The 16767-nt window shown below is 35.2% G+C and overlaps 1 protein-coding gene across 15 annotated transcripts in view; it reads right to left on the reverse strand.

The window, feature by feature from the left end:
* The window catches only part of CCDC7 (coiled-coil domain containing 7), a 481360-nt gene that overhangs the window by 320455 nt on the left and 144138 nt on the right, over positions 1–16767 (reverse strand). For all 15 annotated transcript variants that reach the window (XM_035729112.1, XM_035729118.1, XM_035729115.1 and 12 more), the window contains one exon: positions 1074–1139. In XM_035729112.1, coding sequence (XP_035585005.1) covers positions 1074–1139 — 66 coding nt within the window. The remainder of the gene's footprint in view (positions 1–1073; positions 1140–16767) is intronic.

Below are 16767 nucleotides of genomic sequence, written 5' to 3' on the forward strand. Positions count from 1 at the left end.
TTTGATTCTCACCACTCTGAGATGAGTAAATAACTCTCCCTCCCATATACTCCAAGCATTTTTCAAACTGCTGCTACTATGCTGTACCTCCATAAGTTGTTTATTGTGCTGTCTCATTAAAGACAGGACTCCACTTCCTAATACCCTCAGGGCTCTCTCAGAGACAGCCTGCTCATTTTGAAAATTCCAGGCGTTAAGTCCTGCTACTTGTAAGAACTCACAAAATTTGGAGACTCTTGTTTTCAAAGTCAGATGTTATGGAGATTCATCTTCTCCCTGTAGGCTCCCCAGTGTAACAGTCTGCTTCTCTTCCCTCTTTTTACTCACAGTGTCCCTTCCTCCTGGGGACAGTCCCACATGCATGTTTAGCTCCCCATCATGTCCTCACCCTGCCTACCCTCTTCAATGTGGCCTCTTCTCTACCTTTAATTGCAGAGTTTGTTCTGCCAGCCTTCAGGTTGTTTTCTGGGTTATTTATGCTGATATGAGTGTTATCTAGCTATATCTGTAGGATGAGCTGTGCTTAGGGTCCTCCTATTCTGCCATTTTCCCAGCTCCTTCCATTGTTTTTTTATATCTATTTTGTCTTCAGCCACATTTTGGACTTATATCATTAATACATTTGTGTATTATCTTGCATTTTTTCAAAGGAAAAGTGATATAAAAATAATTATACTTTTGTCTATCCACTTATGAAAATGTTTGTAGCTTTTTTCATTTCCTTAATCACTTAACAAGAATTTCATAAAGAGTAGTAAAAACCAATATCCTAGTTTAATTGAATTGAGCTGGAATGCCTGCATTATTGTCCACATAACAGTGTCTCAGTTTGAAATAGATTTATTTTATTTGATTAAGGAAATTTACTTTTCTTTCTAGTTGTTTTGAATAAGAATGAATATTAAATTTTATTAATATATTCCTAGTACATAAAATGAAAGTACTTTAAATCTGGAAAAATAGTACAATACATAAACCTATTAGTTTTCAAGGTCAAAATTATTCATTTAAAAGTTGTTTACAGATATTTCTTTCACTTGTTAACAATTTTAAAAGAACATAATGTAATTTACCTGGAGAGCCTGTTTCAGTTGTTCCTGAAGGACTTTGTTCTCAATTTCCAGAGCATGTGCTACTTTCTACGATATAATATAAGGGGGGAAATGCATTCATTTTAGTATTTCTGTTTCTATGAATTTATTGTTACAATTATTATCTTTCTAAAATACACAGATAGCCAAGATGATGACTGAAGCACACACATTACTTGCACTTTTCTCAGGAATAATGGTGGATAATTTCTGCAGCTGTATCATCCTATTGATTTTCTACAGGAAAACTGACTTGAATCTGATAAATTATTACTACAGTAAGTTAAATATTTCATTTTTCCTTTTTTCTAGGCCTGAAATATTTAAATCCAAACATTTCAAATTTTATGAAAAGAAGCAACTCTACTCTTAGTGAAAAATAAATATAGTTTTGACTTTGTGAGAATGAATGGATTCTGTTACACATGAAATGTCTCAGCAATTCTCCATCAGATCAGAGACAGTTTGAGGAATCATATCTAAAATCCCAGCTCTGTTTCTGGTATAGCAGGGCAAGTTCCTACAGGACAGACCCTGCCACACATAAAAACTACAAACTCGGAACAAAATATAAATATCAACACTGGATAGCAACCAAGAATAGGTAGATTCTTGAGAGAAGGTGATGCTTGGAAGAAGAAAGAGTCCTAGGTAAGATTCTTGTTTCCTGGCTTCTAGTCTGAGGGCAAGCCCTACCTGGGCCAGACAGGGCATCTAATAGCTGATTTAAAAAAAAAATGAGTTTTTACACCTTACAAACCAGAGGAAGGAAATCAGGGCAGTCATAACCACTGAAAAACTTAGGGGCAGTCACACAAAGAGAGAATGAGAGAAGGAGACTCAAACTCTGTATAAACCCTTCCCAACTGCCCCCCACAAGCCCTGAACCACATACACATAGGGAAGACTAAGCAGCCTACCAAAACCTAAAAGAACCGATATGCAATTTGAGCTGCTGCCTAAACACAGAATTTTCATTTTGCATCCAATAATGTTAAGTATATTAATGCAAAACAAACAAAAATAAACCATACCAGAAGAATATAGCAGAATCCAGAGTTTGAAAAACATGATATTCCCAATATTCAGAATACAATTTAGAATTACTTGACACTTAAAGAAACAGCAAAATGAGACTTACTCATATGATAAAAAACAATCTACAGAGAGTGATCTCAAGATAGATTTGATTTTAAAATTAGTGTACAAGAATTTTAAAGCAGCTATTATAACAATACCCAAAGTAAGGGCAAATATGTTCATAATGAAGGAAATAATAAAAATTCCAGCAGATTACTATGACCTATAAAAAACAGCCAATGTAAATTACAGTAGAGAAAAATACAGTACCTGAATTTTAAAAATTTAAAGGATGAGCATAGGTACAAATTGGATAGAACAGTGGAAAGAGTCAGACCATTTGAAGACACATCAGTAGAAAATACCTATCTAAAGACATAAGAACAAATATTTAAAAATGAAGAGGGACTGAGGAACATTTGGAATACTATCAAATATCTAACTTGTAATTGCTTTCTTATAAGGAAAAGAGAGAAAGTGATAGAAAAAATGGTTGAAAAAGTAGCTGAAAATTTCTCAAATTTGGCAAGATTTACATACTCAAGATGCTCAGCAAACCCCAAGTTGATGTATATAAAGAAAATCATGCCTACACACATCAGAGTGAAATGTTGAAAACCAAGTGAAAAGAGAAAATCTTAAAAGTAGATGAAGAGAATGCCAAATTACACAAGAGAAATATTGACTTAAATGACTGCTTCTCTTCAGAAAAATATGAATTTTAAGTGAAAATGGAAAATCATCTTCAAAGCATAGAGCAAATGTTTCTCTTCTGAAAGTGTTATCTTAAGAAACAGAAGAAAGATTTAAATCTATATTTTTATTCTCATTGAAATTTGAGAGAATACAAATACAACATCTATAAAAACAGAAAAAGGTAATAATGAAGACAAAAGCCTTCTAGCTACTGTTCAAGAGATCTCTATCTAGGACTATAATGTACTGAGGAAACTCACATTCATAAATAGGCACAGAAATATAACAAGCCATCTACTGGGACTAAGTAACTTCAGAGAGGAAGACCAATTTGAATGATACAAAGAGGTATTCCCACTAAGGCAGATCTAAAGGGACAGACAGAAAATAACTACAAGAAAACAGAACTGAGAAAGCTCTGATGGATGCAATTATAGCCATAAATTAAGATCCACTGAGATTATTTTTTAAACATAGTTTTGAACTTAAAATGTCAAGAGGGAAGACACTATTGGAATTCCTGGGAAGACGGCAGAGTAGGAAGATCCTAACTTCACCTCATCCCACAAAACAAATAGATAACACATCAGTGCAAATAACCCAGGAAAAGACACAAAGACTGGCAGAACAAACTCCACAACTAAATGTAGAGAAAAGGCTACATCGAAGAGGGTAGGAAGGGTGGAGACACTGTAGGGACCTAAATGGATAGTGTGCCATCCATGGGATGGGGGTGGTCTGTTGGCACAGAGAGGGGTAAGAAATAGACTATCACACTGGAGACCCTGAACAGGGAAGATGAATCCCCATAGCATTTGGCTCTGAAAATCAGAGGGGCCAGATTTCATGAGTTCTTACAACCAGCAGGATTTAACCCTAGAATTTTCAAAAATCAGTGGCTCCGCTCTAAAAGAGCCTGGAGGGTATTAGGAAGCTGAGTCCCCAGGCTTAAAGAGAAAGCACAACTGCTAGTAAGATACAGCTTAGAAGCAGCAGTTTCAAAAATATTTGGGCATATAAGAGGGAGAGTTAGTTAGTAATCCCAGAGTTCACTGAGGAACTTCTCCAGGAAAAAAGGAGCTAGCAGGTGCCATTTCCTTCCCCGTCCCACAGCATAATCACATAGCCACATGTGGGAACCAGCCAAGCACTGGCGTTCACTACCTAACTTCCCTACACCATCCCTTCCCCCCTCCAGCTGAGGCTGCCTCAGTCCCAAAACTGTGGGTCCCCTCCCCAGAAAACCAGTGCAAACCATGCCAACACTGCATCTCCTGAATTCTTGCGGAGGACAAGTCAATATTATTAAGACTACACTCCCCTGAGCAGCTGTGGCTGGCTCAGTCTCAGCAGTGGCTATGCATCCCTGTGGGAAGAAGACAGACACAGCCTTATTAAAAGAGCATGCCCCACTACTTTCAAGGGCAAGAGATGTAACTGACTTTCCTAACACACAGAAACAGACACAGAGAGTTAGGCAAAATGAGGAAACAGAGGAATATGTCCCAAATTAAAGAACAAGACAAATCATAGCAAGGGACCTAAGTGAAACAGATGTGTTATGTCTGATAGAGAATTTAAAGTAATGATTATAATGATATTCAGTGGACTTGAGAAAAGAATAGAAGACGTCAATGAGATCCTTAACAAAGAGATTAAAAAGAAAACAATCAGAGATCAATAATATGATAATTGAAATTAAAAATACACATGATGGAATAAATAGCAGGCTAGAGGGAGCAGAAGAACAAATTAATAACCTGGAAGACAGAATAATGGAAAGTATTTGAGCAAAGTAAGTGAGAGAAAAAAATATATATACAAAATGAGAACAGACTTAAGGAACTCAGTGACTTCATCAAGCATAATAATATTCACAGTATAGGGATCCTAGAAGGAGAGACAAAAGGGGGCAGAAAATTTATTTAAAGAAATAATAGCTGAAAACATCCCTAATCTGGGAAAGGAAACAGATATCCAGATCCAGAAAGCAGAGATCCCCCAACAAAATCAACCCAGGGAGGTCCACACCAAGACATCTGCTAATCACAATGTAGTGATAAAGAGAAAATTTTTTAAGCAGCAAGAGAAAAAACTATTACATACAAGGGAAACCCCATAAGGATATCAGCTGGTTTTCAGCAGAAACTTTGCAGGCTAGAAAGGAGTGCCATGATAAATTCAAAGGGCTGAAAGGGAGAAATCTGCAGCCAATAATACTCTATTCGGCAAGGCTATAATTCAGAATAGAAACAGCAATAAAGAGTTTCTCAGACAAATAAAAACTAAAGGAGTTCATGACCACTAAACTGTCCCCACAAGAAATATTAAAGGGGACTCTTAGAGTGGAAAGGAAAGACCATAAGTGAGAATATGAAAAGTACAAAACACAACAAAAGTAAAAATAAGTCTATCTGCAAATATCAGTGAAGGGATTCACAAAATAAAAGGATTTATAATATGACACCACATACCTAAAATGGGAGAGAGTGAGAGAGTAACGAATGGGTTCCAATTTAAGTGACCATCAACTTCATACAGATTGTTACATGCAATGTTCTATACGAACCTAATGGTAACCCCCAAACCCAAATCCAGTAATAGATATGCAAAGAATAAGAAAAAGAAATCCCAGTATATCACTAAAGAAAGCCAGCAAATGATTAAAGATAGCAGGAGCTAAAGGGATCAGAGAAAAACTACAGAAACAACCAGAAAACATGTAACACAATGGCAATAAATATATATCTATCAATAATTACTTTGAGTATAAATGGATTAAACACTCCAGTCAAAGGACATAGGGATACAGAATGGATAAAAAAACAAGACTCATCTATAGGCTGCCTACAAGAAACTAATTTCAGACCTGAAGTGACCTGCAGATTGAAAGTAAGGGAATGGAGAAACATCATGCAAATAGATGTCAAAAGAAAGCTGGAGTAGCAATACTTATGTCAGACAAAATAGACTTTAACAAGACTGTAATGAGAGACAAAGAAGGACACTATATTATAATAAAAGTGGACAATCTAACAAGAAGATACAATTGTAAATTTTATGCACCCAACGTGGGATCACCAAAATACATAAAATGGTTAATTATAAAAATAAAGGAACTAATCCATAGTAAGAAGAGGACTTTAACACCCCACTTACATCAATAGACAGATCATCCAAACAGAAAATCAACAAGGAAACAGTGGTTTTGAATGAATGACATACTAGACCAGATAAATAACAGATATATTCAGAAAATTCCATTCGAAAACAGCAGATTACACATTCTTTTCAAGTACATATGGAACATTCTCCAGAATAGACCACATATGAGGGCGCCTGGGTGGCTCAGATGGTTAAGTGTCTGCCTTCGGCTCAGGTCATGATCCCAGGGTCCTGGGATCGAGTCCCGCATCGGGCTCCCTGCTCCTTGGGAGCCTGCTTCTCCCTCTGCTTCTCTCTCTCTCTCTCTCTCTCTCCCCACCTCTGTCGCTCATGAATAAATAAATAAAATCATTAAAAAAAAAAAAGACTGCAACATCCTTTAAAAAAAAAAAAAGAATAGACCACATATGAGACTACAAACAAGTTTCAAGAAATTCAAAAAGATCAAAGTAGTACCCTGTACCTTTTCTGACCACAATGCTATGAAACTAGAAATCTACCACAAGAAAAACCTGGAAAGACTACTAATATATGGAGGTTAAATAACATGCTACTAGACAATGAATGGGTCAACCAAGAAATCGAAGAAGAAATCAAAAACTACATGGAGAAAAATGAAGCAAAAACAGAACAGTCCAAAATCTTTGGGATGCAGCAAAGGCAGTTCAAACAGGAAATTTTATAGCAATAAGGCCTACTTCAAGAAGGAAGAAAAATCTCAAATAAGCAACCTAACCTTACACCTAAAGGAGATAGAAAAAAAAGAAAAAGCAAAACCCAAACCCAAGAGAAGGAAGGGAATAATAAAAATTACAGCAGAAATAAACGATACAGAATTTAAAAAAAAAACAATAGAACAGATCAATGAAACCAAGAGCTGGTTCTTTGAAGAGATGGACAAAATTGGTAAACCTCTAGACAGACTCATTAAAAAAAGAGGACTCTAATAAAACAAAATCACAAATGAAAGAGAAGAAATAACAAATGACACCACAGTAATACAAAAAATTATAAAAGAATATTATGCAAAATTATATACCAACAAATTGGACAATCTGGAAGAAATGGATAAATTCCTAGAAACATATAACCTACCAAAAATGATGCACGAAGAAATAGAAAATTTGAACAGAGTGATTACCAGCAAAGAAATTGAATCAGTAATCAAAAAAATCCCAACAAAGAAAAGTCCAGGACCAGAGGACTTCACAGGCAAATTCTACCAAACATTTAAAGAAAAGTTAATACCTATTTTTCTCAAACTATCCGCAAAAAATAGAAGACAAAGGAATGCTTCCAAAATCATTCTATTAGGCAAGCATTACCCTGATACCAAAACCAAATAGACACCACAAAAAAAGAGAATTGTTACCCAATATCTCTGATGAACACAAATGTAAAAACCCTCAACAAAATACTAGTAAACCATATCCAACAATACATTAGAAACATCATTCACCACAATCAAGTGTATTCCTGCAATGCAAGGTTGGTTCAATAATTTCATGATGAATGACATCAACAAAAACCATAAGATCATTTCAACAAATGTAGAAAAAGTATCTGACAAGGTATAACATCCATTCATAATAAAAATCCTCAACAAAGTAGTTTAACAAGAACATACCTCAACATAATAAAGGCCTTATATGAAAAACCCACAGCCAACATCATACTCAATTATGAATAACTGAGAGCTTTTCCCCTAAGGTCAGGAACAAGACAGGGAGGTCCACTTTCTTTCTTTTTTTTTTTTTTAAGATTTCATTTATTTATTTAATTGACAGAGAGAGAGAGACAGCGTGAGAGGGAACACAAGCAGGGGGAGTGGGACAGGGAGAGCAGGCTTCTGGCTGAGCAGGGAGACGGATGCGGGGCTCGATCCCAGGACCCTGGGATCACAACCTGAGCCGAAGGCAGTTGCTTAACCAACTGAGCCACCCAGGCGCCCAAGGATGTCCACTTTCATCACTTTTATTCAGCATTGTACTAGAAATCCTAGCCAAAGGAATCAGACAACAAAAAGAAATAAAAGGCATCAAACTGGTAAAGAAGGACAAATTTTCACTATTTGCAGATGACATGATACCATATATAGAAAACTCAAAACACTCCACAAAAAAAACCTACTAGAACTGATCACTGAATTTAGTAGGGTACAAAATAAATGTACAAAAATCTGTTGAATTTCTATACACTAATAATGAAGCAGTAGAAAGAGAAATTAAGAAAATAATCCCATTTACAATTACACCAAAAACATAAGATACCCAGGGATAAATTTAACCAAAGAGGTGAAGGACCTATACTCTGAAAAGTATAAAACATTGATGAAAGAAATTGACAATGACACACAGAAATGGAAAGACATTCCAGGCTTATGGACTGGAAGAATAAATAGTGTTAAAATGTCTATACTGGGATGGCTGGGTGGCTCAGTTGGTTAAGCATCTGCCTTCGGCTCAGGTCCTGTTCCACATCAGGCTCCCTGCTCAGTGGGGACCCTGTTTCTCCCTCTGCCTGCCACACCCCCTGCTTGTGCTCTCTCTTTGACAAATAAATAAATAAAATCTTTTAAAAATAATAATAAAAATAATAGTAAAATAAAATAAAATGTCTATACCATCCAAAGCAATCTACAGATTTAATGCAATCCCTATCAAAATACCAATAGTATTTTTCACAGAACTAGAACAATCCTAAAATTTATATGGAACCACAAAAGACCTCAAATAGCCAAAGCAATCTTGAAATTGAAAAGCAAAGCTGGCGGTATCACAATTCCAGATTTCAAGTTCTATTACAAAGCCATAGTAATCAAAACAGTATGGTACTGGCACAAAAATAGACACATAGATCAATGGAACAGAATATAAAACACAGAAATAGGCTCCATGATTATAAGGTCAATTAATCTTCAACAAAGCAATAAACAATATGCAACGGGAAAAAGACATTCTCTCCAACAAATGGTGTTGGGAAAATTGGGAAGCAACATGCAAAAGAATGGAATTGGACCACTTTCTCATAGCATACACAAAAATAAACTCAAAATGGTTTAAAAACTTAAATGTGAGACCTGAGACCTTAAAAATCCTAGAAGAGAACTCAGGCTTTAATTTCTCTGACATTGACCACAGCAAAATGTTTCTAGATAGGTCTCCTGAGGCAAGGGAAATAAAAACAAAAATAAACTGTCAGGACTACATCACAATAAAAAGTTTCTGCACAGTGAAGGAAATAATCAATAAAACCAAAAGGCAACCTATGGAATGGGAGATATTTGCAAATGACATATGATAAAGGGCTAGTATCCAAATAAATAGAGACCTGATACAACTCAACACCTAAAAAACAAATAATCCAATTAAAAAATGAGAAGATATGAACAGATATTTCTCCAAAGAAGACATCAAGATGACCAACTGAAAAATGAAAAGATGCTCAACATCACTCATCATCAGGAAAATGCAAATCAAAACTACACTGAGATACTACCCTTATACCTGTCAGAATGACTAAAATCAAAACACAAGAAAAACAGGTGTTGGTGAGGATGGGGAAGAAAAGGAACCCTGGTGCAGTGTTGGTGGGAATGCAAGCTGCAGCAGCCACAGTGGAAAACAGTATGGAGCTTCCCCAAAAAGTTAAAAACTGAACTACCTTAGGATCCAGTAAATCCCACTACTAAGTATTTACCAAAAAAAATACAAAAACACTAATTCAAAGGGATAACTGCCCAGCTAGCTCAGTCGGTAGAGCATGAGACTCTTAATTCAAAGGGATACATGCACCTCTATGTTTATTTCAGCATTATTTACAATAGCCTAATTACTGAAGCAATTCAAGTGTCTGTCAGTAAGTGAATGGGTGTAGAAGATGTGGTGTGTGTATATATACATATATATACACACACACATATACACATTCCATTGTGTGTCCATATATTCCATTGTGTGTGTCATATATATACACATATATATATGATGTAAGTGACACCAGCTTCATAGATTGTTACTTGCAATGTTCATAAGAAAGAACAGAATCTTTACATTTCCAACAATATGGATGGAGCTAGAGAGTATAATGCTAAGCATAATAAGTCAGTCAGAAAATGACAAATACCATATGATTTCACTCATATGTGGAATTTAACAAAACAAATGAACAAAGGCAAAAAGAGAGAGAAAGGCAAACCAAGAAACAGACTCATAACTATAGAGAACCAACAGATGGTTACCAGAGGGGAGGTGTGTGAGGGGATGGGTGAAAGAGGTGATGGGGTTTTAAAGAGTACACTTATCATGATGAGCACTGAATAATATATGGAATTGTTGAATCACTATATTGTGAAACTAATATGAGGCTGTATAATAACTATATCAGAATTAAAATAAAAAACAATTTAAAAAAGTCAAGAGGAAGTGGAAAGGAGAAAGGCTATTTTTGAGAATAGGTTTAGAACTATTGTCTAGTAAATGGAATAAATATTTCATAGTACAGAGCAAACACATAAATAGAAGCCAAGACCAAAAATATAGAAAACTTAAAAATTAGATCTAGGAATCATAATATTCAAATATTAGTTTCATAAGGGTAAAAGAAAAAAGATAATAATAAAATAAGTAGGAAAATAAAACTTAGTTGATTAAATAAAAATAATTAAGATCTGGTAAAAATTTCTATACTTCAATGAGAAATAAAGGTAAGAAGTAAGAAGACTGGGTCCCAAATAACATCAAACTACTATACCTACCTGAAACTCTCTACCCAAATTTTCCAGGAGAGAAAAATAATATTCTGTCATGTTTAAGCTATTGAATTGTACAGGGTCTCTCTATATAGCAGCCTAGCCTATTTACTAATAAAAATAGAGTTAAATAAAGCAAATCTAGATTTAATTGAATTTTACATAAAGAGAGAAAGGGAAGGGAGAGAAAGAAAGAGAAGTCTCCACTTATGGTAGACTAAAATGGCCATAAATTCTTTACAGTAGCTCCCCTCAAATGTGGAGTCCATTTCTTCAACTCCTCAAAACTGGACTGCCCTGTGACTTGCTTTGGCCAATAGGATACAATGAAAATGGCAGTATCTGAGGTCTGAGCTTATTAGGCCTCAAGACATCTTCCAGGATTCTTTTGCTCTTGCTGCTGGGAATCCTTCTGTAAAATACCCTGGGCTAGCCTCCTAGAGGATAAGAGACTAGAAAGAGGTCCCATCTGTCATAGATGTCCCAGCTGGGACTTCATATATATGAATAAAGCTATCTAAGATCATCCAACCCAAGCCAAGCCTTCCCATAGAGAACACTTAACCAGTCACTAAGAGAAATAATGAATATCTGTGGTTTCAAATCACCAAGGTTTGGAATACTTTGTTATTTAAGAAAACATAACTTATGTAGCAATAGAAAATGTGTATTGTTTTATGTCATTAGAACATTTACAAAAATTGAATACTGTGTTGGATTATTTCCACAATTTTTCCCACTCTATGCCACTCTTCCTCGTGAATTTTGGCTAACCTTATGACTTCCTTAAAGAATGTGGTGGAAATCTTTCAATCCGACAGTCTCTAACAAGCTTTACAGGTTTAGCTTTTGCCAGTGTGGAAAATTGATATTGGAACCTGAAAAGCAGGGTAAGGACTCTGTTATGTAGTTATAGAACAATCAACAAAACTCAGGCCTAGAGTAACTTGCAGGGTTAAAAACATACCTAATAAACTTGTGGATCTGGCTAAGGAAATTTCCAGCCAGAATGCTAAAAATACTATTTGGCTTATACTACTGAATGCAATAAAGTTATTGCAAGAGAAATAAACTAAAGAAAGAACTGTTCAATTTTAAAGCAGATATTAGAAGACATATAGAGAATCCAGGACAGTATCTCCAGCCCACAAAAGAAATTCTCAAAGTAAGAAATTACTTTAGGGCAAAGATCAAAGTCATAGTACTGACAGTAAAATGTAGCCACAGAGTCAAAGTCAAATCAAGGGTGTAACTACAAGACTCCCTGTTAAGACCTCAGAAACACTTAAATATTCTTTGTGGATCCTCCAAAGACAAAAGAACTTGAATAATCTTGAAGGTATTGTCCTGTAGAACCCTGACATGCTTTAAGTAAAAAGAAGTCTATCCCAGAAAGAATTATGGTTGCAGCCTTGGGGTATAAGAATGAACAGTAACATACATAGAAAACAAATTTTTAAGAGAAACACCATCATATTAGACTAAAAAAGACAGCAATATTTCAAAATGAAAAGAGATCTCTAGGTCCCCAATAATAGATGAATAGGAAGCAGGCTGAGTGAGCTATTCAGCTGCAAATGTGGGCAATTTCTTATGGTGAAGGAATGATTCAGAGAGTAGAATATATGTACCACATTGCAAAATAAGGGCCACTTTATTTTGGATTAGGAAATCATTCCCAGGGAGCAAAACTAGACCTCAATCAAAGTACCTACCCCACCCTGAAAGTCAGGAGAACCGGTGACTCGTGTCTAGTTAGATTTCAGGATTGTCTTCTGTTTTCCCCCTATTTGAGTACGAGTGTCTATTGCAATTATCCTATCCTTTTCTCAATAGTATGCGTTAAGTATGTGTTGGGAGGGATAGGGTAGGGTAACTTCCCTTTTTAGATAGCAGATCTCCAAATCAAGAATAGCTCTGTCAAGAACGCATATCTAGACCTGGTACAGATAATAAGACCCTAGACTTTAAGATAAAACTAGAGTGTAATGAGATTTTAGAAGGAAGGGGTGAGCACATTTTGCCTGTGGAAGAAACATTAACATGTGGCCAGAGGAAAGATTATCACAGACTATTTCCAAAAATGGCCACCTATAATTTGTCCCACTCATACATACATATATATATATATTCTACTTCTCTCATCAAGACTATTTTCCCTCCCTGTGAGTCTGGGCTGGCTCCTAACCAATAAAATGTAATGGAAATTATGTTCTCAGGCTTCTGAGCTCAGATCATAAGAGATCTTGCAGCTTCTACTTTTGACCTATTAGATTCAAGCTGCCATGGAAGGATGCTTGGGCTTGACTATTAAATGATGAGGAATGACATGAGAAAGATTCAGTCCTTAGCCGTTCCGTTCCACCAACCACCAGACATCTGAAGAATTAAAAATGAAGGAAAAGGGGGAGAAGAAATTAATAAAGATGAAGATTAAAGTAATTAAATAGAAAACAGTAACAGCAACAAGAAATAAAATGGAACAATTAAATGAAATCTAAAATCAGTTAGTTGAAAGCACCAAGTAATACACAATCCCCTGACAAACCTGATTGAGAGGAAAACAAACAAAAAACAAATACTTCTATAAATGAAAAATAAATGGAAAAAGAGATACAGAAAAAAGAAAACAAAATAAATTCTAAAATAGCATAATGTAAACTTCTAACCAATGACTTTGAAAAAACCATTAAAAATGGACGAATCTAGGGGCACCTGGGTGGCTCATTTGGTTAAGCGTCTGCCTTCGGCTCAGGTCATGGTCCCAGGGTCCTGGGATCGAGCCCCGCGTCGGGCTCCCTGCTCTGCGGGAAGCCTGCCTCTCCCTCTCCCACTCCCCCTGCTTGTGTTCCCTCTCTCGCTGTGTCTCTCTCTGTCAAGTAAATAAATAAAATCTTTAAAAAAAAAAAAAATGGACGAATCTATATTAAAATAGATGCACCAATAATTTCAAAAGGAATTGGACAAGTGATTAAAGAGCTATTATTTCTTTTTAAAAAGGCTCCTAAATGATTTCTATATAATCTTCAAATTATGTCTCCCTTATTTAAAAAAAAGTCTTTTTAAATTCTGACTAAATGTATTACATTTGTTATATTAATTTGAAAAGATCAGTATTTTTATAAAATTAAATCTTCCCATTTGGCAACACTAAAATTTAGATTACAAGAAGTACTACTTACAATTCCATCTTAATAAGTTCATATAACTTATAATTAACTACTTTATCACTGAGTTAAATTATTCCAAAAACCCTCTAATTGTTCTTCCTGATTGCAAAATCCAATCTGTACCCCAAAATTCATCTTTCATAAAGCTGGCACAGAAATCTTAACAAAAAATACCAAATGGATCATTCTTAATATTCTTCAATAAATCCCCATTTCTTACTCAAAATACAAACTATTAATGCCGTCCATACTTGGCCTCTCTTAGGATTCCTACTACTCTTCTCCTTAATCCAAAAATCCTATCATACTCAAGCACTTGAATTTCTCTGAATAGCCTCTGTTCCCTCGGGTCTTTGTCTTTATACATATTATTTCTAAATAGAAATCCTTCCTGTTTTCTAACACCATATTCTCAATTACTATGTCATAATTCCCCTTTTATATTGCATTTATTATGTTGAATTAGTTAGAGATATTATGTATCAACTATGTGCTAACATATTTCAGCTTTGAAATTAATATAATGTAAATTATATCTCAATTTTTTAAATAAACAAATTCTTTAGAAGCCTTAGATTAAAAAATACAGTATTTTTATCAAGTCTGCACCTTCTATATTACATTATATTATGATATATGCAACAAATTTATTCAATTTATTCAAGTACATATAGAATGCAATTATAGTTACTGTTTATATATTTAATATCCTTAATACTTAAAGAGTGAGTACTTTTAACAGAAAGAGTTCTTGGCACTATGCATAGAAAAGACTAAGTGAAGTTTCTATAAACTTTAAAAATTGATGATCCTTGGGGCGCCTGGGTGGCTCAGTCGTTAAGCGTCTGCCTTTGGCTCAGGTCATGATCCCAGGGTCCTGGAATCGAGTCCCGCATCGGGCTCCCTGCTCGGCGGGAAGCCTGCTTCTCCCTCTCCCACTCCCCCTGCTTGGGTTCCCTCTCTCGCTGTGTCTCTCTCTGTTCAAATAAATAAATAAAATCTTTTTAAAAAATTGATGATCCTTGAAAAGAAACAATAAACGGGGAGATCACATTTGCAAGTACGCTTTTAGTCATTTTAGCCCCACCAAAAAATAGAGAGGATCCTGGGCTATCCAGTCCAACCAGGGTACATCTTATAACTCCTCAAATCTGGTCAAGTTATTTAATATCTCTGAGTTTCCTCTTCTAAAAATGGAATACAGTAGTCTCCCCTTATGCATGGTTTTGCTTTCTGCAGTTTCAATTACCTATGCTCAACCACAGTCTGAAAGCAGTTGACTATAGTCAGAGATCAATAGTAGCTTAATGCTATGGCACAATGCCTACGTAATTTCACCTCACTTTATCTCATCATGTAGACATTTTATCATCTCATGTCATCACAAGAAGGAGGAGGAATACTGTACAATGAGATTTTGAGAGAAATCACATTCATATAACTTTTACTGCAGTATATTGTTATTAATTCTATTTTTATTATTGTGTTAATCTCTTACTGTGTCTAATTAATAAATTAAATTCTAGCATAGGTATGTATGTATCTATGTATGTATAAGAAAAAGCACAGAATATACAGGGTTTGGAATTATCCACAGTTTCAGGCATCCCCTGAGGGTCTTGGAATGTATCCCTCTGGATAAGGGAGGACTACTACAATAGTAATTACTGCCAAGCCTACTAAAATATGGTATATGTGATTTGACTCAGAAAACAGTCAAATATGTAAAATATTTCTATATTCTAAAATTTTAGTTTACAAAAAAATATGTCCTATATATAATATAATATATAATCCATATGATTAAGCTGCCAATTAACCCACCTAGCAGATAGTTGCCTAAATTAAATACACTCTATTTTTCTAACAAATAATCTGAAAATCAAGTTAATAGAATAACAAAACACTTTATAACATTTTATCTAAGCATGATTTTGTTAAGTACAATTCTGCTAGTCCGTACGATGTCTTTGATGAGAAAAGACCCTTTGTTCAGGCAAATGCAGCCCTATGCCAGGGTACACAGTTGGCAAACCATGGGCTAGATTTCAACATCTGCTTTTCCCTTAACCCACTCCCTGCACAATTGTACAAAGTAAGGGCAGCTTTGGGTCCAAATGGATTACTTAATCTACATCCTTGAAAAGAATGTTCGAATAATTACTGGAATAATGATCCTCTAAAAGGTACACAACCAACAGCAACAAAAAACTAGTTCATTTAAAAACTAAAATAAAGCTTTATAGGACTTATTAAAACATTTTAAAAGCATTATAATTACTTGAACAGATAGATAATAATACCAACTGATTCTATTATCCATGCTGCCTGAGGAAGCAAAACCAAATATACTTTCGCTAACTGTAAATGCTGAGTAGGGTTCAGAGAACCTTATTTGTAGTTCAGATTTCACTACCAGTTTATTCTCTAACCCCAAGCAAGTCACTTTTTAGCTCCTATTGATCTCTGCAAAATAGCCTAGATCAATGATAGTTCAGAATAGAGTTTGGAAGAGGAAAATAAATTCCTTTAAAATTCTCATTAAATCCATAGAACTTCTCCAGAAAAAAATTATACTTACACAAAAAATTTTGACTTTAAATTCAGACAAAAAAGAAATTTTAAGTGACATTAGCTGACACAGACTGAATGTCCCCCCTCCCAATATTCATATACTGTAACCTAATCCCCATTTGGAATCACCTTTGGGAGATTATTAGGTCATGAAGGTAGTACACTCATGAATGGTTTAATGCCTTTATAAAAGAGGCTCCAGAGATCTCCCTTGCCCTTTCTGCCATGTGAAAACACAGAA

The sequence above is a fragment of the Zalophus californianus genome, chromosome 9, assembly GCF_009762305.2.
Source record: "Zalophus californianus isolate mZalCal1 chromosome 9, mZalCal1.pri.v2, whole genome shotgun sequence".
Classification (NCBI taxonomy): Eukaryota; Metazoa; Chordata; class Mammalia; order Carnivora; family Otariidae; genus Zalophus; species Zalophus californianus.